Source organism: Bombus impatiens, unplaced genomic scaffold (assembly GCF_000188095.3).
Source record: "Bombus impatiens unplaced genomic scaffold, BIMP_2.2 scf_0020, whole genome shotgun sequence".
Classification (NCBI taxonomy): Eukaryota; Metazoa; Arthropoda; class Insecta; order Hymenoptera; family Apidae; genus Bombus; species Bombus impatiens.
In genome coordinates, this window is record NT_176439.1 from 102307 (window position 1) to 129759 (window position 27453).

At 32.7% G+C, this 27453-nt stretch overlaps 3 protein-coding genes across 3 annotated transcripts; 1 reads left to right on the forward strand and 2 right to left on the reverse strand.

The window, feature by feature from the left end:
- Positions 1–5: 5 nt before the first annotated feature.
- Positions 6–1066, forward strand: LOC112212762 (the record flags this gene model as incomplete). The annotated part of the gene is made up of 2 exons (XM_024367223.2): positions 6–118; positions 793–1066. Coding segments are annotated over 2 exons (309 nt in total), but the record flags the coding sequence as incomplete, so codon positions are not given.
- A 2400-nt stretch (positions 1067–3466) lies between these two features.
- LOC100740445 (dynein heavy chain 8, axonemal) lies at positions 3467–25024 on the reverse strand. The gene is made up of 62 exons (XM_033320474.1): positions 25016–25024; positions 24773–24949; positions 24484–24705; positions 24295–24396; positions 24086–24232; positions 23705–23979; positions 23111–23450; positions 22813–23039; positions 22064–22548; positions 21501–21660; positions 21217–21419; positions 20881–21005; positions 20419–20599; positions 19989–20326; positions 19734–19897; positions 19340–19594; positions 19013–19253; positions 18544–18743; positions 18287–18458; positions 17912–18057; positions 17499–17637; positions 17190–17420; positions 16916–17121; positions 16473–16693; positions 15987–16272; positions 15748–15886; positions 15446–15666; positions 15154–15337; positions 14954–15094; positions 14304–14651; positions 13996–14175; positions 13366–13515; positions 13094–13292; positions 12886–13004; positions 12480–12816; positions 11737–12007; positions 11460–11660; positions 11118–11363; positions 10525–10843; positions 9965–10191; positions 9676–9898; positions 9432–9608; positions 9189–9356; positions 8902–9117; positions 8683–8820; positions 8227–8523; positions 8000–8155; positions 7583–7738; positions 7378–7513; positions 7135–7286; positions 6816–7069; positions 6272–6700; positions 5914–6190; positions 5645–5831; positions 5322–5583; positions 5025–5264; positions 4782–4949; positions 4575–4716; positions 4322–4511; positions 4142–4263; positions 3917–4078; positions 3467–3859 (listed from the first exon to the last, which is right to left on the reverse strand). The coding sequence occupies exons 1-62, from the start codon at positions 25022–25024 to the stop codon at positions 3734–3736; spliced, it is 12912 nt and encodes a 4303-aa protein (XP_033176365.1). The 3' UTR covers positions 3467–3733.
- LOC112212599 (dynein heavy chain 8, axonemal-like) lies at positions 24945–26847 on the reverse strand. The gene is made up of 4 exons (XM_033320074.1): positions 26599–26847; positions 26269–26491; positions 25533–25684; positions 24945–25458 (listed from the first exon to the last, which is right to left on the reverse strand). The coding sequence occupies exons 1-4, from the start codon at positions 26728–26730 to the stop codon at positions 25231–25233; spliced, it is 735 nt and encodes a 244-aa protein (XP_033175965.1). The 5' UTR covers positions 26731–26847; the 3' UTR covers positions 24945–25230.
- Between the last annotated feature and the right edge of the window lie 606 nt (positions 26848–27453).

Consider the following 27453-nt stretch of genomic DNA (forward strand, 5'->3'; position numbering starts at 1 on the left):
AACCGCGGTCCGTAAGCCAGGATTACGGACCTGGACTTGTTCTACGACACAATATCAATCATGTTCTGTTAGTTAAAGTTCGTCGTTCGAGTCACCAACGTAACGCAAACCGCACCAGGTAAGTAAAATTAATATTCCCTGGCTAGCGTGTGACGAGGCTGCGACCAACTTGTACACAATTTCCATCAAATGGAATTTCTATGTGTTTCCGTGAACATTTAATAAGCGACAATGCTTCAGGAAATGTAGATACTGACTATGTCTATGCGTAAGGCACACACTAAGGATAGAATTGACATGATCCGTGATTGTATGAAATTTCGTTTCATTAGCTCGCGTTCAGAGATGCCAACCTCGAAAAAAATCGCCATGTTTCCTAAACTCTCCGCGATTTGCTAAGTATAGCAGTAACAATATCAATAGTATAGTGATGTTAATAAGGAAGATCAGTAAGATCTTATTATATAAACTGTTTGTTTACAACGACAGATTCAAATAAATGGAATTTTACCGTATATTAAATACAAAATTGCATACAGACATTATTAAATAAAATAACGAAAGTCGTGATATTGAATACTTTAACGTAATTTTATATTACAGAGTAGTGTGTGTAAAAACATATGAAATTTACATGTTTAATAAATAATTATTGAGTAACCATAAATAATTGGTATATGCTTAGAATTAGGTTAAGAAAATGTATAAGTCGATACAAAATAATAAATTTTATATTAATTATATTAATAATAATAAATACATCTTCTATTTAACTACTACGTATAAAATCAGTGCCAACGCAGTGTCTTCCACACTGATGAGTGACTACGAATGGAATTTAACTCTTCATGTCCTCTCAAAGTTAAGGAATCAAAGCGTGTTCATGGATTCGAGGAAGCACGTGCAATCAAATCAAAGGCAACGAGATCTACTCATCCAATCATGCGTGCTACAATCGGTAAGTCGTATGATTTGGTTCCTTTGGTAATGAGTTCAATATTAAAATATGATCATTCGAGCTCAGATACGAACTTAAGCTCGTACGAGTTCTACGACATTCGCGCAATCTTCAATGGCTAACATTTAATATATATTTATTGAAAGATATCTCTAAACTAGTATGTAGATCTGATAAAGTCGTTTGAAAGTTTTATCCTTGTCTTAATTAATTTCAATGCATTGTCATAACTTATAGTATTCTCTGATTTTGAAAAATAATTAATAAAGTTAATCGAGAATCAAACATAACATGGTTAAATGTTCTTGACGATTTTTTACATGCTGTACTCTATTCCCTTTAAATTACGAAGAGTACATATTTTACGAATAGATAATACTAACTTATGTTGTAATAATGTTTTAATCATTTATATTTTAATAACAATCATTACTCTCGCCAGCATATATGTATTATAGATGGAATCCTCACTACTTTATTATCAAATAGTTTTACATCTTCTAGTTTTACATCTCTTACATCTCGATAACGTAAATCACAATTACTCGTGAATCAAATATAATATGTTTTTCCTCCCATATATGTACTTTTAACTAGGATATGGAAAGTGGCGACAGCTAGCGTAGTTCTTGCGAAATAACTAACGACACCTATTGATTCGCGCATTTGAATTTATCCCTGTGTTTTAGAATAATATATATACAGATACGCCATTATGGAAATTGTTAGATATGAGAACAATCGTGAATACGAGTATCTTACTTCTACAATTAGGATAATCTTAGATTCTTTAAATCGAAGCATCTATATCCGTACAAACACATGATAAAATAGATTGAAATAAGAAAGCGTGGCAAAGTCAACTCACCAGAAACGATGATTTCTATGATGAAAGAGACGCTGTTTAATTGGTCTTTTGTTCCGCGAGATTCTTTTCCTTCCTGCAAATACGCCAGGATTTCTAAAAATCGATACGCGAACCATACGCTACAGCAAGATATTTCAGGTAACAAAAGCAATTCAGACTATTCCCCGTGGCAAATGAGGCGCCTCCTGATTAACACACATTGGCTCAATTACACGGGTTAGTCGAGGGAACACGAAATTGCCTGCTATTAACAGAGGCACGAGGGTGGATAGAGACACGAGATATATCGGGCGGATTACACGATGATACTTTGAAAACCGACGAATGCAATCGGATGCACGCGGAAAAAATTTCTCGAATTAGCACCTTTTCGCACTAGCGTAACACGTATGCTATCGTACACACATACAACGATTGCGAACGAATGTAACATTTATAACCGTACATAACACTTTCTGAATATCCGCTTGTATCTCATAATTTCATTGAATAAAACGGAAACAAACAGAACAGTTGCAACACAAACGTTATAAAATTGAGATACTTTTAAAAAACTACGGTATTTTACGATTATATTATAAATCAAACGGAGGCCACTACACATTGCGTCGTATTAATTACACGTCCGATACGATACTGTTTCAAGATTTTCAAATATGAAAGGTGCTACGTGATTGGTCGAAAGGTGAGAGATGCGCAGTTCAACATAATTTTGAATCTGTAATAATATAAAACTAAATAAATGCAAAATAAATGGGAAATATTAGAAAATTTTAATGCATTTACTAATTTTATATTTATGAAAAATAGTTAAACGTTTACTATAGAAATAAATCATATTTTATATACCCATCTATATTTGATTGATAATATATATTAATATGTAATTGGTTATCGTTTCCTAAAGCAATAATTGGCGCCAATTACAAATACGATAAAATAATAAAATTTAAATTCATATGCAGATTGCAAATAAATTTAGTTTCAAACTATTTCTTGTTGACAATACAGATTAAAATCACGATATTAAAAATACAATAAGTAAAACGTATTAGTGGAAACAAATAACAAACTTTCAATTGTAATATTAGTTCTTGCCGCGCGAGAAATGTCGTAAACATCTGCCGCGAGTACTGATAACTGTTTTACTTTTATGCTTTGTTGTCTCAATTAATTTTCTTCATATTTTATTGTACCTCATTATATCGTTAATTTATTGTTTAATGTAATATCGAAAAAAAATGTCAAAAACCAGCGAACTCAAGGAGTGCCTTCATTACGATTTAAAGTGACGGTAATTCACTAGCCATTTTGAGTTTGAAAATTTTCAACGATTCGAAAGTTTCCAACATTTTTATTCGTTACACTGTTCACGGAAGTTTCTCGAATAAATCAATGAAAATCCACAATTTACACGCGCGCTCGCGCACATTTCAGAAAATTTAGAACACGAGGTGCCACCACGAGTTTTCAAGACTCGACATGGATAAATTCCTAGCGGTAATTCTTTTAACAATGATAATTATGAGACGACTTCGATCAAATGTAAAAGGTAAGTATTAATCATACCTACAATAACTTAACAAAATATTTGTGCATTTACTGTAGAAAATTTTTATGTATGTACTGTATGGGTTATATAAAACATTTTGAAATTTTATTTCCACTGTAATGAGACACAACTATCATGATTGTACTGCTAAAATCTGAAATCAGTCTGAAATGTATATAGAATTTATATTTTCCCGTCAGATTCCTTATTTATAGTTTCTGGTAGTTTTTAAAATCAAATAATTATAAGAAGTATTGTCCAATAACAAATATCACATAAATCTCATAGAATCATTTGCATCATATTATATATTCTCTTGAAGCATGTTAATTTAAGAAAAGAGATACAAATACTTTTATTTTATATCACATAATAGAGCTACCCCGCGCAAGATCCAGAATTCTGGTGGTCTGCTTGTTTGCAACCAAAGTGGTGTAACCAATAGCACGTAGGTTCTTTGTGGTTTTTTATACACTGGACACTGTGAATATTACAAGATAATTAATAAATTTAAAGATTTTAGTACAAATATATCTACCTGATATAATTTTGGATCTTTATCAGGAATATTATATAAAGCAAAGATGTGAATGACAGGCATTAATACATATAGAACTTTATTTGCTGATTCACACAGTCTATTATTCCTTCTATCCCAACCAGCCCCTTCAAGAAATAGTCCATATATATAAACTCCCTCCTAGTACATAAAACAGTTGTTATTCATTAATGTATATATGATTTCACAAGATGATTAACATACTTGAGGTGCAACTTTAATTTCTTCTGCTGTATACCGTAAAACTTCATTATGTAAAGTTACATTATCCAATGCCCATCCTTTGTGAGCTCTTGTTACTTCTTGCCTCATTGCAGTTAGAAATCCTATGTAATTAAAGTTTAATTATTTGCAATTAAATTTCATTTGTAAATTATTATGTACCTTGAGGATTGAAAAATCCAGTCATCCAGAATTTGGCAGGTCTGTCAGTGTGCAACCAAGTAGAAAATTGTTTATTTCTGTCCAGTAATTCAGTATACCAAAAACCAAGAGAAGTAGATTCCCATGATTTTGCTTTCCATGCTTTTGGTACTCTAGCATCATATATATTATCAAGAGCATCTCTCAATTCCTAAACATTATTTGCATGAGATGAATTTATAATGTTTAGTGTGGAATTAATAAAAAAAATTACCTCGCTCATTATAATAACACCTTCTATAGCAAGTAAAAGATCTTTTAAAATAACGTCCACTAATGTAATTACTACTTGTATTCTATCAATTTCTTGTTTCAGAAAAATAGTCATTGGTGCAGTGGCACCCAATATTCGCAATCTATAAAGTAATATCTCTGAATTAGTTGATGGAAACAATCATTTAGAAATATTATTGAGGTATACCTCTGTTTTACTTCAAATGGATCATAACTTGGTGGCAATTTCTTTAACATTTCCTTTGCTTGTCTAGATACAATTACTTCTCTAGATTCACCACCACCTACACCTGCTTCCTTTGGTTGTACAGATATTATAGTATCTAAAACAGCTTGTGTAGTATTACCTTGATATCTGCAGCATTATAAATTCCTCATAAATTCCTTTCAATACAGTTACAGCTGGAATATTGTGAGAAAATGTTCTTACGTAATGTTTGCATTAAGATGCAAACCATAAACTTGTGGTGGATCTATGGAACTCATTTCATCAATTACTTTCAGGTAGTCTGTAACTTGTTTGTAAACTAAAACAGGGTATCCTTTGTAGAATACAAAGTCCTCTGAAAAAATTGCATCTAAAAACCATAATTTTGCAAATGTGTTCAACAACCTTTTGTCATAATCATCCGTAACACGACCTCCATACTGCACCTCTCCTATCATGTATCTAAAATTGTTTTTTCATTTAAAATTATTTTTAAAAGAAATTTTTCTCTTGTATTACCTTATCGTGTGCCAACTTATTCCTTGTTTTACATCAAAATCACTCAAATGATTGTTAATGAACATGCAGGATGCCAGCCAATCTGATAGATTAAATTCATATGGTATGTTCCAACCAAGAGGTCCAAATTTTCTTCTCTCTTGCACAATAGTATGTAAAAACGATACTGTGTATATAATTGGTATATATTGTGGAGCATCACATTGATCTAACATTTCTTGACTCATTCCACTATATGTGGCAAGCAAACCTGCTCTCACACCTAACATGAAGGATGAAGGAAAATGTAGAAACAAGAAATTAGAGAATTATTCTTCCTTTACCTTGTGGAGGCTCATAAGTGTATTTTATAGACATTTGCAAAAGAGATATTGGAAAGTCCTTGTGTGGTTCTGTAGTAATCCATATACGAAAATTTGGGTGTGGTTCCTCCATTTCCAAAATGAAGTTAACTAATTCTTGCATATAGTCCAAACCTAAGTGACAATTTTGACACAATGCCCAGTAACCCTATAAATTACTATATTAATGCATCACACATTAATACCTGTATTTTCACTTAATCTCTCTTAAATTTTTCATAAAAACTAACTTCAGTGCTTGCACTTTGAATCAATTTTCTTGCATGAACTTCTTGTCCTTGTCCCATTGAGATACTTTTACACATAATCTCCAATTTTTTAGCAAGGTGTTCTATACTGGGTGTAGGATCAGAACCCATACTCAAGAAGCAAATCATGGGAGTATTTGGTCTTGATTCACTGTGCATTACATCCAAAAGAGTAATTACAGGCTCTGCATATCTTTCTCCTAATGAAGTTGATATGTATTTTCTTGATTGTGATAGTGTTCTATCAATACACCATGCCCTAAAAATTTATTAAATACATTACGTACGATACTTTTTAATCTGTATACATGAAACTAAATTGAATGATCATTAGGACAACCTAATTAACAATAAACGTCGAAAAGTATCTAAACTGTTATAACCATCAGGTATCACTTCTTCCTCCGGAGTAGGTTTATCAAACCATTGCTTCCAAACCTTTTCAGAAGCTGGTACTTGAGAAGGAATGTATTGAAATTGTCTTAAGGCAGAAAGTGCAATCAAATTTAACCAGGTAACATCTGTAATCCATTTGCAAGGTTTTGGTGCAACAGTGTTTAAGTCCAAGGCTGCACCACCTTTGATAAAATACTGGAACTCATCGTGAGAAATAACATCACGTTGTAAATCAATCTTTAACGTCATCAATAAGATGAACATGTATTTATGAATTTCGTAAAGACCTCTTGCTTTGTACCTGAAGATTTCATATGTGAGGTATTCAATAATGAAATTGATTCTACGTTGATTAACTGGACTCTTCTCAGATCTAAATCGATCGAATAATTTTGTATTCAACTTTAATAATTCCTCACAAATTAAAGTATATTTGAAAAAATATATATATTCTTTGAATTAAATTAAATTATACTATATACGTATACCTTTCCATAGAAAGGTCGAAACGTTCTAAGAATTGAACGAGCGACGTTTGATACATGCAATTAACCAAAGACATATCGCAAATTAAAAAGTACAAAACACTGCCACGTGTTGCTACTGGTCGAAATTCTTCTCGAGCTAAATCGATTCTTAATTCTGTATCCTTTGCGATGCTTAACTGCTCGTTTATCTCGGCAGCTGTTTGTTTCGTGATATTTAGTACAGACATTAGTTCTACGTCTTCTATCAAAGGTCCCTGAAGACGAACAAAATATGATACACTTATTAACATTTACAAGTAAAGTAAAATAAGATACATACTTCTACGGTCGTCAATTTTTGTAGAAGATTAGCTTCTAATTCTTTGATCTTTCTATTATTCGCAGTTACATTTGCTATCAACTGTGTTTTTTCGTTTTCAAGTTCCTTTCTCTCTGTTAGGATTACTCTTCCTAATAACTGATCTTCCAATCCTGCGAATTTATATGCAAATTTATTTAGAAAATTGATAAATATATGTACATTATATTACATTATATCTAATTATTTATATTTGAAAATTACCTTTTATAGTGACAGTAAAATCGATTATAGCAGTACGTGCAAATATTTCTGGCGTATACGATGGATTGGGTAACTTCGTAGTAATGTAAAGTCTAAAATCCTTATGAATATCCACTTCTTTATCGCCTAACTTTACCTATAAAAATTATCGATATATATTTATGTCTAAACCATTTCTAAAACAATTTGAATGCAAGTGCTTTACCTTCAAAGAAGTTCCTATCTTTATAAAGTTCTTTTCCAGCAAATTGTCCAAAACAGGATCCAATTCTTCTCCTACGTCGACGATTAACAATGGACGACCCAGAGAAACACAATCTTCCAAATAATTTCTAAAATATTTATGTGTGAGTAACGTTGCCTAAAATCAAACATCAAAATGCGTTAACATTCTACAATAAGTAAATTATACAAATCATTTCAAGATTAGGATATTCATGTATTTTAGAAAAAAAGATTCACTTTATCAGTTACTGATAATAGAAACATTTTTGAAACACACAAATTAGGATGAATTTTAGCGAAATCAAATACATACGTTCATCGAAATTGAATTTTTCGAACAATCTAATAATTAATTAATCAAATGTGAAAGGGTTAACATAGAAAAAGAAAGTTTCACCTGCAATTGAAATTCTTCTTCTTTCTTCATGATCCATGCTTTACCTTGTAGCTGAGGATCGATTAAGAGGGGATATCTGGTTGCTTGCGTTACTATAATTCCATTCTGAATGGACAAATCGTCCGTTGGAAGACCTTGCAAACTCCACTCTCCAATCTTTAAAATATCGATGCCATACTCTAACGACATTCTATAATTAACACATGTTAAGTCAATTTTTCACTTACAGTAGCAGTATCAGTCAAAGTAGCCGTAATATTTATTACGAGGGAAATCGGAATCTTTCGGGCTTGGATAAAATCAAACCATTGTCTCTGCAATAGAGTTCTGAATTCTTGATTGAAGGGCCCGCAATATGATAAGAAACCTATTAGAATCAATACATCGCCGACTAGACGATCTATTTCCGATTTAAAGATAGCAATTTGCTCCGTCCATCTTATTCTTTCGCCAGAAAGTCCCTCGATCATTGCTGTGGCTGTGTCTGTCTTCGCTTGACATATTTCTGCTAAATCGACTATTTTCTAAAGAGATAAATTTTATTTAAGAAACACACAAATTACGAGAAAGGAAGGAAAAAACAGATAAGAGGGGGAAAAATAAGAAAAATATACGTGCTAAAAGGGAAGATCAAAAGGAATCATAAAAGTTCTTGGAGTATATATATTTTAAATATAAATTACTTGACGTTCTTCCATCACAGCATCGAACTCTTGTTGTACCACTTTCAAATCTTCGTCTTTCTCTCTTAAGACACTTTCAGCTTCCATTAAGTTTCGATTCGCTTTCTCGTATTTACTTTCTTGCACAGCCAAATTCGCCTGTGAATTAAAAATTCTTTATAGAGATTTTGTTTCTTTCGTCTTAATGATTTGAATTAGAAGTGAGTAAGAAGTAAGTACTTTTAGTGGAAGAACATCTTTATTTATTCCGTAGAATGTAACCATTGAGATGGTCCACTGAATGAGACCAGCAACGTTTCCGCAAGCTTGCTTCGCAGCTTCATAAGTATACAAATGATAATTTAAGTATGGTCGCATTAAGTCGACGGTTTCGGCATTGATATTATCCTTTGGGAAATTTTGCAAATTGTATAAAAATCTAGTATCAGCCATCACCTGTAATACGTAAAGTAATAAAGAATTTATATGTATTAAATAACGAAATAATGGAATAACGATGGAAATACTTTTAAAGCTTCAGACCACGAAGGAGTTAAAAATTGTCGTTCGTAATCAGGTTTAACTGGTTCCAATCTTCTTCCAAACAGTATTAACACGCAATCCATAATAAGAGTAATTAAATATGGTGGTTTTCCTAGTTTTCTTACTGTGGCAATGTCAGCAGCTTTTATAGTCTGAAATATATCACAAAATTGTCATTTAAAACCTAAAGTATCTAATTAATTTAAATTTATATAAAAGGAACCAACTTGCAAGGCAGCCTCTGCTTCCAATAAAGCAGGCTCCGCAGCTTTCAATTTCTGTTCTGCTGCCGCTTTTTCTTTCGCGATCACTTTCAAGATAGTTTCTGCTTCGTCCTTAGAAACCTGCACTTGTGCTTTCACTGCTTCCGCTTCGCTCTTCTTTTCATTCACAGTAACTAAAATCTACAAAATAATAATTTTATTATTAAATTTTATTAAAGTTTTATAATTAATATAAAAATATACGAACAGCTTCGACTTGCACATTCTTCTCAGCGATTTCTTGTTGATTTTGTTCCAAAACTTTACGCAATTCATCGACTTGGCCTGCAGCATCGATTAACTTACTTAAACCACTGCTCATACGATACGAGAGGATATTAATATTATCCAGACGTTGTTTGTAAAGTACTTTATATCCGCTTAGGAATGTTAAAAATGATTTTGGTGTTACGTATACTTCTCTTCGGAATCTATTCAGAAAAAGGATTATGTATATCTATATGAAAATGAATTAAGATTAATTTACATAACATTACCTATCGAAATATTGTGTGCAAACGTCATTCACATCATGATGTATATCTCCCATAACTTCCATCAACTGTTGTTTTATCTCTGCACTACACATTACTTTATATTTTTTTAAGAAATGATCACTGACTTCGTACAAAGCATCTTTTGGCCATCTCCAGAACCAGTTCATGGTGCAACCGGATATAAGACCAGGGAATTTCAGTGCTCGTGATCTGAACTTCTCACCAACCTGCAATTCAAATACGAATACACTTTTTATCAAACACACAAATGGTATTCTTTCTTTAATTAACCCTTTAATAATATAGTCCAAAAATAGTAAAATAAATTTCACATTTTAATCGTCATCGTACCTAATACAATTATTAATATCTATTTCTTCTAAGAAGTTGAAAGCTTTGTATCTGATACCAGAAAAGACAGGAAATCCTGACAGTAACGAAACAATGATCTTTTAACTCGTTCATTCTGAATTCTTTCTTATTTTGTTATATTGTTAGAATGTTAATAAGTTTTACGGTTTCATTATATTTTACATGAATTTATAGATTAAATCACTCACTGGTGAAAAACACAAGATCACATGTAACTGATCTCTCGCACGTGACAGGAAATAATCGTAAAGATTATCCGGAGTGGGTGGACGCCTTGGATCATCCTTCTTCATCATAGGCGTCACCGTCGTCAAAATCTCATCAAGTTCATCTGCTGGAAATAGATTTGCAACTTCACCAACGCTCAAGATATTATTAATATATTCCAGAAAAGCTTCCTCCTTTATGTCATTATCGGTAAATATGAATGTTTGTCCTTTGCTTCCTACACCAGCTGCACTATACACTTTTCGTAAATCCTCCAATAAGCTTGTAACACTATAACTCCTAGACAGAAACAATAATAGACAAGGATAAGATAATAAAAATACCACGATTCATCATGGTGTAGTCATGAGCAGTATGAATATACTTGCTGGTGTATCAGAATATCTGATTTCTCTCGTACAATAATTTACCAATTAATAAGATTAGCAATCAAATTAGTAGTCTGTAAATTATACTTATACTTATAGACTGTAAATTTGTTTGATTAATTCAGTTGTACAAGAGGACCCTAGTCTGAAAATCATATAGAAATTCTTTTGCTGCGATTACATACCTGGTTAACGTAATTTGATAGAAACTAAAACCAGCAATAAAAGAGGCCAGCCGAGTCAGGCTCTGTTTGCCTGATCCTCCAACACCTACTAGCATCGCGTTACTTCGAGGAACACCTAGGATTCTCGATATTCGAATCAGATGCACCAAAGCATCGTGAAAGAATACTAGATCCAGGTGCATCCCCCGAATGTATTCGTTGAATTGATCCATGTTTTGTCGAACTTTCGCAATCACATCCTCATAACTATAAAGAGGTTCATTTTGTTAACATTCGAATCCTTGATTAGTGTCATTGGAGTAAGCTGAACTGGTGAATTAAGTTTTTTAAGTAAAATTGAACCTTGGAATCTCTTCGTAAATCTTTGGCGCCTCGAAGACGAAGTCTTCCGGTTCATCTCCAGTAGGTTCCGGCGGTTCGCGTAGAAAGTTCACGAAATATGTTTCGACTGGTATATAGAAATTAAAATCAGAACCCAACATTTTCTCCGCAGTTTTTCTTAATGTACTTTTGAACCACTGGGTGTCCTCGTTATTCGTAAATCTAATAGCAATAAAGAATATAATTATGTCTGTAGTTTATTGAAAAAACTTTTCGGTTTACTCGTATGATAACCAACCGATCTGCAATCACTCGAGTACATTCGTGTTCCCAAAGCTTTAATAGTCTGCTTCTAGAATCACATTCAGCTCTTTCTATTCTGAGAATGCCTTCCCATATTCGTGACAAGTCTCTTAAATTAAAAATATAGTGGAACTTCGCTGGCGTTGGTAACATTTTACTTTTAGTCTGCTGCCATAGAACTCTCGTCAAAGGTATTAATTTTGGCAGAAAGCTTACAATATTCTCGTCGAATCTAGTACTACAGAAATATCCTTGTCCGATACTTCCTAAACATTTTTTCAAAACATTTATTAACCTGGTAATTTCCTAACCAAAGCTTCGATAATTACAGAATCAATAATTAATAAAGAGAAATTAATTAATCCCAGTTTAGTAAATCTACGTATTTGTAAATTATAAACGTGGTATCGTTTATTTTTAATAGGAATGATACGATGCACTGAAACAAAAATTACAAATAAAGAAATTATTTATAAATCTCTTGTCTTTGTATGCGTCGTATCATTTCCATCAAAAATAAACTGTCTTGTAATTTAAATTTGTCGATGTAATCTACGCGATGTAACCTTGCCATTATCGTTATTACATTTATATTGCATATTATAATTAAATATTACCGAGTTATTACAAGAAAAGAAAATAACGACTTGCATGGAACGTAGAAATTCATTAATAGCTGTTTTAATGCTTAATTAGAACATCTGTTTATATATTATTTCGCTAATTATATGCTCTTACTAAAAATCGTGTCCATAGATTTGTTGGATGGTAATGTACAGTTAAAAATATTGAATTGTCTCTTGAGCCGTGGTGGAATATCGTTTCTACCGCCGCCAGGGTGGATCATAGCTGCTAACAACTGAATATCCTGTATAATGCAGAAATCGCCTGGCTTATCCAGGGAATAAAATCCTTTATACTCCATCAGTTGACGAACTATCTCGTTTGTAATTTGATCACCCCATTCATTTATCTCAGGCATATTTATATCGTCGATGAAAATGGTCATTTTCCGACCACCTGGCGGTCCGTAAGTGGTACCCACCCTTTTCTCGACGTAGCTCTCAAACACTCGCTACGAATCGTATTCCGTTACTTCGTAACTTATCGTCTATACTAATTTTCCGAATTTCGAGTTAATTACCTGAACCATATTAGGGGTTGATGCAGAAGAAAAACTAAAAGATTTGAATAGGTGTTCTTCTGGATCGTAATGGGACATAAAGCTTTTGATCATGACTGTTTTCGCCGTTCCTTGCTCTCCTATGATTAGTAGAGTCGTTTAATAGTTAATGATTAATAAATTACTAATCTCTTAAAAAGCAAGCTTGCGACAGTGATGTGATTGATACCTATTAGCAGCACTGCTTTTCCTTGTTTTGCAATGATATCGATCAAAAATAAGGTTCTTGCATTATCTATGTTAGGGACTAAAATAGTGTAATATTTTAAAACTTCGTCCGAAGGATAGATAAATTCTGGGACCTTTTCGGACCAATGAATCCACTGGCCATCGTCTGACACCAGATATTCAAAGATAGTTTCATCTTCCTACAATAACCATTATTTCACGGTATAATTATGCTTGTTTCCATATCAATTAATCCCATGTGCATAGTACTACCTTGCATTTTGGCCAATTACATTTCGATTGATGATTAAGTAGGAACTCCTGCAATGCGTTACGTTCGTCTAATTCCAATACCGCTCCCAGACTCCACATTAGCGAGAATAGGAATATCTTTTCGATGTGATACTCTGGTAGTGTTCCTGAATCACGTACATTTCAATTAAATCCCTTCACGTAACAAACTACACTTGCAAAGGTGTGTAAAAGTTTTCAGTCCGATAGATTTTTCAATTACATGTAATTGTCGAATTTTACAAAACCAGTTTGTTAGTTGACAAACCTATCTTATTAACTTTATCTTCAAATTTCTTAATTTATGAATTACAAATTAGTCGAAGATGGTTCTGATAGAAAAAGATTCAATGTAATGCAAGCAATAAAATTAAAAAAAATAAAGATAGTAATATACATAATACATACATAGTAAATAGTTAAATATATTATTGCTATGTTTTTAATAGATATTTAATTTGAATTTACAACCTACCGACCCCATAAAAAAGTGTCAGTTTTAATTATTAATTGGTTATTACTTTTTAACTGTTGATTAAATTCAAATATTGTTCTTACTCTGATATGAGCAATATAATAGTATATGGATAAAAAATACGTACTAGCCGTATCTTTATTTGTACTAAGCAAACCATCCAATAGATCGATACATTGCCTTATATAAAGAGCTTCCAGGAGATTCATTGTTGTCGGAAGCTTCGTTTGAACGAAGGTATGAGCATCGTTGTAAATTTTATTAAAGAAATTATTCAACACTTCTACTTGTGCAGGCGGTTGTGTCTTGAACCACCCCTGAGTATTAACAAAAAGATATTGAATACTGTTACATCTTAAAACGCAGTCGAAAGTATGTATCAACAACAAAGCTGTTGAAAGCTTAGATACAAGAAATAGTAAGAAATATGTAGTTTTGAAATTACTTGTAGAATGGGGGTCCATTTTAGAACAGAAGCGCTTATGAACACCATTCCCATGCGGGATATCGTGGCTGGCGATGCATTATCGACATTATCTGGCTCAAAGACCAATTTAGTGTTCGACGCCATAATTATACGATCGCCATTCGCTAAAGTCAATGTCTTATTATCATCCAGCACCGAATTTAAGTTCTCAATCCATACAGCATCCACAGGGCCATCCAAGACCATCCATAAATTTTCTGTTTTCTTCGTCTGTGTCGATCTTCTCCATATAGTAGAGAAAATTCCATCTGTCCAATCATTTGTCGCTACATCCAGTCTACCAAACATCTGAGACGCGGTTATGGCCTAAGGAAATTGTTTCGTTACCAAATTTAGTTCACTTGCTGCAAATTACTTACTAAACACACCAATGCATTGTTCATAGAATATTCTCGACTATTTTATTTTATAAGATTTTTTTCAACTTCTTAATATATTATGTATATTATGTAATTCATCGATTAGAATAGTGGTAGAATTTATCAAAAATACGTGCAATGATAATCCGCTGTTGCACGGGTAGCTTATTCAGAATCTTATTTAGACATTAACGAAAAAATTGATTGATCAATTAGTAATTAAAGGTCGGTGTAAAGGAAGACGCTAACTTTGGGATTCATTCTGACTTCTTTATGGGGCATGCCCATTTCTGTTAAAGCTTTCATAAGAGCCCACATGCACATGGTTTTCCCGGATCCTGTTGGTCCGAGCACCATCAAACCATGACGAACCAAAGACGTTTCATATAACTAGAGATATAAGGAGTATTATTATCTCGAATAGCTCGATGTTCAATTGCGAAGTTTACTTGAATTGTTTTCAAATTCCACTCTGCATGATTCATTATGCCAAGAGCGGCAGTTGCATTTGCAATTGCTTTCTGCAGGTCCTTGTATGTTTGAACTCTGAGTTTGATTCCTGGGAACATATCTTCGATGAGAGACATAAACAAGGGTTCGTCTTCGTCTACCAACTTTGATAGATTCATGTCTCTGCAATATCACAGTGAAGATAGAACTTTGTTATTGTATGATAAAGGCCAGAGGTTTGATTTCCATTGGAACATTTTCCAGTATCGGTAACTGATGGATTTGTTTTACCTTAAAACTCTCATTAAGGTAGTCTCTTCAGAATCGGTGGGATTCGCTCGTTTCTGCGCACCAAGAGTTCGCAAACAGGATAAAATGTTTCTCAGACCGAAATCATAATGCACTTGTTTGCTTAATTGTTCTTCGCATAGTTTGTACAAAGTAAAAAATTTTCGTGCTAGTAAAAGGTTCTCCTTAAAGCCACAGGCTGCCAATTTTACACGCATAATAATCTAAACGAACGAATAATCATCAATGCAATAATTTATATCGAACATTTATATTATAGCTGTATCATTTTTACGTGATAATACTTGTCTATCGGGAACCATCATAGCAACGCTTCTAAATTGTATCTTTAAATTTTCTGGCAACTCTTGGCGACCAGCGTAGCCAGGATTCATAGTAATGAAGATCCCAAACTCGTAGTTTAATTTGTATACTTCACCGTCACTGTGTGATACATATATTTCCTTAGTAATTTAAATTATAAAATTACTTAAAACAGAAACTGTACTTGAAACTCTATAATCTGATTGATATTACAGAATACCTAAAAAGGAAACTTGTTTTTCTTTCCCTTCTTGTTGTGAGTACGATCGCTATTTGCTGAGCAGCGACGGATAGAACCGGCAAATCGATACGATTAAACTCGTCGAAGCAGCCCCACGCTCCGGCCATGGCTAATCCTTTAAATATTCTGCCCAAACCGCGGAAATCCATTTGGTCCGAGCAATTAAATACCACCACGTACTTTCCAAGGGCTTTCCCCATATCCTTTGTGGTTTCTGTTTTGCCAGTCCCAGCTGGTCCTGCTGGTGCACCTCCAAAATTCATACCTGGAGTACCAAGTTTAAAAAACGATTGATAATAATTGAAAATTAGAACAGGCTCGACATACTTAGAGAAGAATTATTCTTCTATAATTTAAGAATGACGATATCCCTTATTAAAAACTCATATTTGTATAATTGCGACAAAGGAAAATAGTTATTAATTAAAGAGACTTGCTTCACCCGCACTTTAATAATAGTCTTACCTACAGCTTGAGCTAACGTTATGTAGCATCTGTCGGTAAGAGGCGTAATGGCGAGTCGATCAGTGCAACCTAGAAACTCATTCTGATAAACAAAATCTATGTCTGTGATTTTTATAGGAACATCTTCTGTTTCGGTATCGTAATAATATCTACACTGCTTCAACCACTCGAAGTCGTGCACATTGCGAACTCTCATCTGACACATTTCGTCGAATATGTCTCTGGAAAATTTGTGAAGATATTTATCGGCTCATTTCTCCAGTACAGGAATAGTGGGTTATATTATTCATGATATTTTAATGTTCAATATTTTCGATACAAAAGAATATAATAGAAAAGAAAAACAAGGCGTAAAATACTATAAAATAAATTCTTAATTTTCTTCGAAAATTCCAATCATAGTTTTAATTTTCTCGTAATATGGGACACGACGATAGACACACCTCTGATGCACATGAATAGTAATCAAAGCCTCGTATTTTGCTCTCGCGTATTTCGACAAATCCTTAACAGTCACTTCAATGAGACTGTTTAATAATTCGAGGAACCATTGATTCGTTCGCTTCATTATGGTTCTGTCTCGTCTTACTGTATTGAGAGCTATTTCAGAGTTGCGAGTCCATAAAACTTGCAAGACTAATAGGCCTACCTGTTAAGATGTAGTATAATTTACAATCGAGAAAAACAGGAAAATTATCCAAATAATCGAAATTTTACTTGTAAAATCGAATTGTCTATCAATTGTATAACGTCAAACTCTTCGTAGGTGAGAGCTTGCAGCCCTTGGGAGATTACACTGCCAACTGAGAATTGATGAACCGCTAACAAAGTGTTCAACCAGTTCTCTACACCCCCTGAACATATAACATCCTTCTCCATTAGTACCTTCTCGCCTTCGCGCGAATACATAGCTACAATCCTCTCATACTCTTTTTCGTGAAACTCTAACTGTAATTGTGGAAATCTAAATTGTATCTATGAATCTAATTGTAGGAAGAAGAGAAAATAGTCTGACAGTTTCGTTACTCTTGCTGTGTTGTCGAAGAAACCATCGAGATATTTCTGTATGGTATGGCAATCTGCTGCTTGACCAAGTATTTCCAACAAGGTGGGATCTGATATGAAGCAAAATCTTGGAAATACGCTTCGTTTTGTTTCCAAGTATCTGTATAAGTATCATATATTATTTTATTTTAATTAATTTAAGTCATGTTAACCCTGCTGCATTCTTTAGACCATGTTTAACCAGATCGTATTGTTATATTGTTAGAAAATTTCTTGAATTTGGAAAAAATGTGCAGGCGTCTGAATTTTATGCTAAAAAGATTATGCGGGAAAGATCGATTTTTCAATCGAAGCTGAGAATGGTAATTGAAAGATAAAAGATTTTAGAAACGAAGCTGGGTTAATAATAGAGGTGTTCGAATCAGATTTGTTACCCGCTGAGAGACTTCTGACACGATTCCAGCTGTTCCAATAAATGTGGCAAGAATTGTCCCATTGTTTCGTCTCCTGTGCATGTTTCCACTGCGTTCACGTTTTCACGTGCTCGATACATTATCTTCACCCAAGCTTTATCGATATTCTAGAATATTTAAAATGTAATTTACGATTTTCTGATTTTTGGAATTTAACCCTTAAGAAGTATCAACCAATGTGAATTTTGTTTTAATACCATCGTCCAGACTTGACTTTATTAATGTCTAAAATAGAGAGGATCGATGTCTAAAATGTATTAGAGTGAAATTTCAAACATAATAGCATGGACGTGATTTTCTTCGATAATAGCTTTTAAAGATGAATTGATTACTTACATTGAAACGTTTCGCCTCTGCTGGAAGTTGTTTCGATATATCACCGCCAATGAACACCGCTTCTAAATAAGCCCATAAATTCTGTACAGTCAACCATTTTGCTAAAATTTCGGAGGTGTTGCTGAGCTTATTTTGCCACAATTGTATGTCCTTTTTGAAATACGCATTATATCTAAATTATATCATATAGATTGTAGTAATATTATTGACTCGAGATTAAATATTTTTTCGTCTAATTTAAACAATCGATTAAATACCGATTTGCCAGGAGTGAACTGATGATCATTAAACTGTCTTCCAGTTGAGATATTATCTCGATCGTTTCTGTGCCTTTTAAAAGTAATTCTCCTCTTTGCTTAAACGTGGAGAACTGTAAATCTACGGTAGCCCATTCTGCTATAATTTGATTCAGTTTACTCTCTATATCTTGCTCCTTCACCGCACTTATGCATATATCCTACGAAAAGTTAAAAATTCTATTAATTATCGTTATGATTATTACCATCATCTTATTAAATCATTCTATCATCTTTCTATTAAATATTTCATATAATATAATAGAATTCTCATCATAAAAAATTGTATTGCTTTAAACATAGCTCTCAGAAATCTTCTATTTATGAAATGATCTAATTACGTAAATAATTCTGTAATATACATGTAATACATAATAAATAGTAATTAATTAGGAGAGATAGATATTACGTGTTTCGATTGAAATCATACCTCAACTTCATCTTTGTACTTCAACAAAGGTGCCTGCATCACGCTAGCCAAAGTAAAAGTCTCCGACTCGACGTCAAAGTGGTATTTGCACAACTTCGACATTCTTTCCCAGTGTCTTTCTTGCATCGCTTTATTAGCCATCATCTCTAACAATGGGCAAGTCTCGTTGAAGTCATCGATCTTCTTCTTCAGCTCGATATAAGCTGGCCAGTCTCTCATAGCCTTTGGTAATCGCCGACATCTAAAATAAAATTGTAAAGTCAAGTTACGTGCTATGCTTACATAACAATGAACAAAATATCAAGAAATAGTAGAACTTGTAGCGACCTGTTCTGAAAATCGGCTAATTCAGTCATTATAGATTCGATATCGATGTCTGACCAAGGTATCTCGTAGTAACCGTCGATCGTTCGTATCACTTGCAAATACAAGGAGTATAACTTCTGCAGTAAATTAATTTCCCTCTTCCTTTGATGAAGAGCAGGGTAGTCTGTTATTTCAATGCCGAATAAACTTTCCCCGCTACTGTAAGTTTCGTACTTCTCCCATAACTCTTCAAGAAGAGCTTGAAAGAATATGAGCCTAGAAAAATCAAATAAGAATAATAAAGCAGTTATGAACCGGGAATAATATTTACGTTTCTATTTATTTAGCGCTAGAACTACCGATCTTTGATATAATTGTGTTCTAATTACAATAATCTATTATTCATAAATAATACCGATCACTAGCTTCTTTAGCCGGTATTCCCTCAACCATAGGACCATTCAGCTCAAAATCGAGATCAAAATGAATTACTTGTTGCTTAAATATCGCAACACCATCCGTCAGTTCCTTTTTCAATGGCTCTTGCATTTCGCATATCTTTGTTTGTACCTGTTTCGCCTTATAATATCGAACAATTCATTATTCAAAATATTATCGCGTAATAACATGAACGATATGCGATGAATAATAATTTTTCATAAATTATTACCGTGTTCAACATGTTTGTAAAATTGTACCGTAAACTGTCCACAATATCCTGTTCCTCCTTCGAAATAGAGATGTTGAACCTCCCCATTAACGTATACGTTTCCTCGATCAAGATCAATTCTATATCCAACGATATGAAATCGTCTCGTATCTCACTCAAACATTTCATTGCAATCCTCACGTCTTCCAGGTCCTTTATTTCTCTGACCAGTACCTTATTCTTTTCATTTATATATTCGGTGATCCTTTTTAATTTCTCTTTATAAGTCGCAGATAACTTCTGTCCCAATGACGTCTTCCATGCGCGTGCTTCCACTAGGAATGCTAATTTCAGTTTTTCTAAAAATTCGAATTTCCCATAAACACATAAAGATCCGCTATCTATTCGTCGCTAAACAAGAAAAATGACGAAAAATATATTAGATTATTACCCATGCTAATTTCTATAGGCCCAACTACGTGTTTCTTTGGCAGATTTTGAATTTCAGCGACTAAATTGTCATACTCCACAAACTTTTCTTTGATCACCTGAGTGATGGGCTCGGAATCGACGAAATTTTGAACGATATTGTCCCTGTTTTCGGACCATATGTAGGAATACTGCAAGTAGATCTACTCGAAAAGTGATTTAAATAACTCAAATTGAGTCACATGTGTCATCCTTTGCAGCTGTATGTATACACATACAGACATCTCTCGAATAACTTGATCAATCGCTTTCACGATATTAAAATGTGTTATTCGAGACTCAGGATACGTGCAAATTTCACGTATACAGAAATTTCCGAGAGTTTCTTGAACTTTTAACATGTTATTTAATATCGATGTAGCTCAGATGTTATCCGAGATTTGCTTGTATATTTAAAATTGGATGAAAAGAAAAATAATAGTACATTGGCAATTTCATCGACGTCTTGCTTCATGGCGAAAATTGCACCTTGCAGGCTCATTACGCTACGAACTATCTCTTTATGATCTGATATGATCTGATAATAATTCTTCCCAGAATCTACAATGTCTCCTATATGAATAAGTCATTAATGTATATACGGTTATAAACATCGAAGAATTTGTTGCAATAAAGAAGTATTAAATTAAAAAAATAAAGTAACAGCAAATATGCAGCTTTGTTAAATGATGATACTATCACAATCATCGTTAATGATGTTTTCAATTCGCTATTTTCGTTTCTTCCGTGAAAAACAAACCTTGGAAATTTGTTACGATGCTTCCAGACTTTAGACTAGTAGCATAACGCTGTCCCCATGCTGTAATTCGTTTGTGATTCTCCAATAAACTAATTACTAATTTTCCAAAATAATACTGCAACTCTTCTATTGGGGGTACTATCACGATGTTTGGTATTTGCAAGACAAATGTTGTTAAAAGTATCGGTGATTTCTGATTCGACTCGTTATCTTCCATCAAATGGCTGTAGGTATAAAAAACAGAACACAGGTCATTTTTTAGTAACGTTATCTCATCAGCAAATTATAGATGCAATCGAATGAACCTTATATTAGTGACTTTTCTCTTTAATAATTCGAGGGAGTTCTTGGTGCATTTTACTAAGGCTTCTACGAGCTTATTATGGAAATAAGCAAATAATTCCATGCAATCATTGTGCACCTTGTTTATATGGACTTTACGTGTTCTCTCGATAGGGGCAAAACCTACGATTAGTTGATAGATATGGATCATTATATTTGCGAATCATACAAGATGTTTAACCCCTTAATATGACGTTTTTTACGTTCTACACAGATTACATGCCTGTAGTACTAAAATTTTACTGTAACATTATGTAGATTGTATTTAATCTCTTATGAGATGAGATCTTTTTATCAGAAAACTTTCCGTCTTAAATTAATATTTATTTTAACACAATGTTCGCTATCCTATTCTTCTTCTTATATCTTTTAGACGAAATGCGCAAATAAAAACACAATAATTACTTGCAATTAAAATCCAACAGCAAGATAATTAAATTGTTGCAACATGTGCAGCGGAATACAACAGAAGTATTAAAGGATTAATTATGTAATAAGGTAATTAAAATTAATCAAAAATGGACACCTGGCTCATATTTTCCCTTTGTCAATTTCGTCTGTGAGATATGCCTTTGTATTTTATCCGGATCCATCCAATTATATTTAACATCCTGAACAGTCTCGTCGATTATAAAATCCATAAACTTGTTAATAATAGCCGTAACAGCTTTCTCTGCTGCTGATGATTTAATTTCCAAATCAGCCGCTACTGTAAGCCCATAGGCGATATTATCGTCTAATAATTGTGTAGGAGTCTTTGCATGGTCATCGAGTTGTAGTAAAACAGCTTCTGATATGGATTCGAAAACTTCGTCAACCCTTGCTTCTTTCATGTCTTTTATCTCTTTAACAAAAATCTGCACCGATGTAAGCGAGTGCCTTATTTCGTCACATACTTCGCCAATGTTTAAGGACGTCCATGTAATTACCGATAGACAAGGTTGAAAGGCAATCTCGAGATTAACGAGAACAATTTTTATCAAAGTCAAAAACAATATTGGTATTGTTCGTCTGAAACGTAGGAGAAAAATCTGGGATGTAAGATCGTTTCCTATTATATATATAAATATTCTTATATCTAGTACAGATTAAATGTTTTTCACTGCTTTTTATTTTCTATTTATTATACAGAGTATATTTTATCGGTATAATCAAAGAGAAAATGTTATATAAAATCAAGCCATTTAAAGCTTCATTAAAAATTTATAATGGAAATATAACGATTAGATGATGACCTAATAGTCAGCAGAGTACCTCTCATTCGAGGCAGTGTACCTTAATGTATTATTTTCATCAACCAACTGTTTCACAGTTTCATACGACGAGGAGATTTTATCTTTACAAAATGTTATTATCTGTATAAAATCTGGCACTTCCAAATCAAACCTAGCCATGTGTTCTGATTCGCGTATCACCTCTATGATGTACGAATCGAAATTCAAATGATACTTATTCGTATCTGGATGTCTTATTATCAAGGGCGAAGCCAATGCCAATCGAACCTATCGATTGAAACATTTAGTAATTTAATCATAATTTTATTCATCTTATCGTATTCGACGATTATACTTACAATTTCCGAAGAATCATACCATGATTTGTGATATATCATTTCATAGTGTATAAAGACACTGATCAAGGCATTGTAAATTTTAATGCATCTCTGCATGTGATCGTGGCTAATTACTCTTCTACATTCTTTATATATTTCCATCGGGCTTTCGATACGTCTGAAAAGCTGTCGAATCCATAAAATACGACCAGCAATAGGTGGAACGTTTCGTGGTATCGGAGGATCCGATCTGTCTTCGTTGTATCTATCTCGTACATCCTCGATTTCTTTTTGAAACAACCCTGTAAGTTCTAAATACTTTCTGTCGATTCTCAGATGCTTAAACTTCAATTTTTGGAATCTATACAAATCGTATATTTGTGATGTAATAACGATTAACACTAACTTAGATTATAATGCAATATGTGAAATTTTTCTTCGTATTTTTATTAAAAATTGTAAATTTTTTTTTTTTTCTTTATTGTCTTAATGATTAGCATAAATCATATTAAAGATATTGCCAGCACTATTGACATGGATATACCATTTGTCCCATAATGATAAGATCAACCAAAAATTTTCAATTTTGATACGCTATGTTATATAAAATGATACCTTGCCACTACTCTCAAAGCTTCCGTTATGTTTGGCGTTTCCGACACGCTTTTATAGAAGAAGTTCCTTAATTCTATCTCTGTCTCTGCCACGTTTTTCTTGTAGTTATCGTAATCAGAATCAAAATATGGTTTTCTATGATTTAATGGATCATAATCTTTAGACGAAATTTCCTGAAAGAAACTCGAGAATTTGTTTGCGAATACGTCTATTCCCTCTATTGCAGAATTATAAAGAATTAGATACGTTAAAGTTGTTTGCAAAACATCCATGATCTGAAATATATTTAATTTACTTTTTATGATTTTGCTCAAAATGATAGGATTATATTATAGGATTTTAATATAATATATAGTAGGATTTAAATATTTTATCACTGACTTTTATTATTCTCGCTTTGAAGGTATTAAATTTTCCGAAAACATACATTTCAGATACTTCGAAAGGTTTTTCATCGGCAGATTCTCTCACCTCTTTGCACATTTCATTGTAATATTCATAGTATTTTTCACACAGTTTAATGCAATCCTATAATAAAAAGATTTTGTAGTAAATCGATTTACTTAGAATTTTTTTAAATTAATATTTGCCTTTATCTTGGATATCATGACTGATTTAGCATCGTTCCAAACATTTATTTTGCCATCCTCTGTTAAGTATGCTTTGCACGCTAAAATCATTTGATTCGTCATCTGGAAAATTGATAATCAAATCGTTGGAATTTTATAGAATATATGGAGATACACATTTTCATTTTTATTATGTTTCTACGATGGTACTTTTACAAAAACTGCTGTGATCATTCGGCTGCTATTAAAGAATCGAGAAGTAGCGTATATCATTCGTATAACATACATGAGAGGGGGTAAATATTCTCCCATTTTTGTTGGATCAAGCCTGTACAAAGGTTGAGTAAATTTTTCTAGTGCATACAAATATTTTACATTATCTTGTGCGAGAATTTGGATCATTTGAACGTGTTTTTCCAACAATTTCCATTTCTGTGTATCAAATCTGAATTAATTTCTAAGCTTTAAATAAAAAAGGATATCTTGTAATTAAACATACTTTTATATGTTTCGATCTTATTTTTTTTAAAAAATCTATATATTTTTGGGTAAATGGAGATTTAATGTGTTCAATAATTGATGAAAAACGAGCTAACAATCTTCTCCAGTAACTGAGTTCTGCATTTGGACCCATTGTTTCTGTTTCTCTACGTAATTGTTGACTCTGAACAATGGCCTATATATCCAAATACATATAATTTTTTAGTGGATTAAAATAAAATGCTACACTCATAAACTTTACCCGTTCCATACTTTTCATCCATAATTTAAGATTATTTTCTATAGCTTCTACAGCTTCTGGGTTAGTAAGACTTTGTTTATTATTTTCTGGCAATTCTATATACTTATGATAGGCCTCCCAATCGGTGTAAAATTTTATTGTATTTTCTAAATCTATTTTAGTCACTAAACAAAATATAGAAATAGTAGTTTCATTGTATAGATATAGATATGACTTTAAATGATTATGAGTTGTACTCTCTTACTGCTTAGAAATTCACAAAAGTCTCTAAAATCACAAATAAAATTGTTCACAACTTTGTCACCAGTTTCACATTTTGACAATTCACCCCATACTTTATTAGCAATTATTGCTGGTAAATTTAGCCTTAAAATTAAATCTGATATGGCTGCAAGTGCACTTCGAGATACTGGGTCAACTTCTGCATATGCATAATATGCTTCCTGTTCAAGAATTCAGATTGAGAATACATTATAATGTACAGAAACAGTTTTGCACAACCATACTGAAAACCTACTTCATGAAGATGCTTTGTTTCAAAATCAATGTCTGATTTCAATCTATAAACTATAACACATTTGCCAGAAAGTTGTTCTGTAGAACCATCAGTAACACAACAACGTATTACTTCAGTTTCACGCTCATATTGTGGATTCCATCTTCCTGATTCTATTTTTTTTTTTATATATATGTATATGTACATATATATATATATATATATATACATATATACATAGATGTATGCATATGTGAAAATGCAAAGGAACACTTGTTTTTCTCAGAGAATGCAGTCGAATGCAGATTGTACCTTTATACGTATTTCATTGTTCGCGCGCACCGTTCGCGTCGCGTCGAGAACACGGGCGACGATTAGCCAAAACGAAGAAGCCGTATCACCAATATTCGTCGATCGGGAACGAGTTCTTTCTTTCACGATCGAAACGACCCATTTTTATCGATGAAAAAATCGAGCCGACACGTATTTCTTAAGAAGCGCATTCGCGACAACGTTCTCACCGTTCACGACTGACGAAAAATTTATTCTCGTAGTTTAAAAGAAGCACGCATCAGTTTCGCGTGTTCGTCGTGACGCGAACATTCGTTTGTATCATTTCTCTTCTTTAAATGAAAAATAAGTATTCTATATATATTATTTATATATATATATTATATATATATACATATAAATATTGATTATATATTCAGATTAAAATTTAGAAAAATATGTATAATAAAAGAATAATTTATGATACCAAATGGAGGTGGTTCCATTGGTTGATAGTGTATAAGAATTGCACGCTTTCCATCTTTAAGGAAGAAACTATCAAGAACATTGATATATTCGTCTTTATCAATGATTCCTTCTTCTAAAGTATCTGGATCTACATTTAAAATAAAAGCAGCAACTTCCAAGACCTGTCTATGGGTTGCTTTAAGCAATGCTTGTCTAGCATTTCGATTCTCCTTAAATTTGGCCTATTTATACAATAAAATAATAAAATTTAAATGAAATAGTCTACTAAATAATATTTATATTTTCTAGTAAAATTGACAATTTGTAGTAGTTTGTATGCTTTACATACAAGTCGTTCTTTTAAACTTTCAGTAGGTAATTCTTCTAAACCGACTCTTCTTTTTAATAATTCAGCAATGCGACGATCAATCGCAGGTTTTGTATAATCTCGAGCTGCAAAATATGCAGTTATGTGTGCCATTATCTTAACACATGACAAAAAGTCTCATTACATTTGGTATAAAGTGAACATCAAAGTATGTGTAAAAATTTGAATAAAGGAGAAAAAGCAATTTTTATCGGGTGTATAAAAAAATGTCTGGATATATAGAAATTATGCAAAATTGTAAATTTAAAATAAGAAATATGAGGACTTATGTATTATCGAAAGATAAGAAAGATAAGAAAATTCATTTTAGTATATTTTTCTTTTATTTATTTATGCTAATATAAATTTCATGAAGTTTTCGTAGATAATTATGCACAAATAAATAAGCAATTTAAAATTTCATTCGGAGATGCGCATTCAAAACAATAAGCATGCGCATTAGAGTTACTGTGCACATGCAGTTGCAGTGCACGTCAAATTAGAAAGGTTACAGCAGACAGCATAAATAAAACTATATCTACAAGGAATAATATTACGATCAAAAACAGTCAATTGTAAATCATTCAAAGTGGCATTGCTTCTTTTTCTATTAAATTAAAATTTCATTACGAAATATACAAGATATGTATTTTTAAAATATATTTTTATACTTGAATTTAATGCATGGCCAACTGCCGATGTTTAATAAGGTTAATATGTATTTTCTTCACACTTAATAATAGCATATTATAATATTCGTCTTCGTATTAATATGAAAGAAGAATAAAATATGTTTTTCAAAGCGACTATTGATTCTGTTAACCCTATTTCACTTTC

Bases quoted from the DNA above. Each gene is read 5' to 3' on its own strand.
- LOC100740445 (XM_033320474.1), bottom strand. The intron at 23,980-24,085 runs GTCAGTGATAAA...AATATATTTCAG, and splicing joins TCAAAGCGAGAATAATAAAA to ATCATGGATGTTTTGCAAAC. The intron at 17,638-17,911 runs GTAACAAATCTG...ATACTTATACAG, and splicing joins TGTCAGAAGTCTCTCAGCGG to ATACTTGGAAACAAAACGAA.
- LOC112212599 (XM_033320074.1), bottom strand. From the start codon at position 26,730: ATGGCACACATAACTGCATATTTTGCAGCTCGAGATTATACAAAACCT. The intron at 26,492-26,598 runs GTATGTAAAGCA...TTGTATAAATAG, and splicing joins AAAGTTTAAAAGAACGACTT to GCCAAATTTAAGGAGAATCG. The intron at 25,459-25,532 runs GTAGGTTTTCAG...ATTCTTGAACAG, and splicing joins AAACAAAGCATCTTCATGAA to GAAGCATATTATGCATATGC.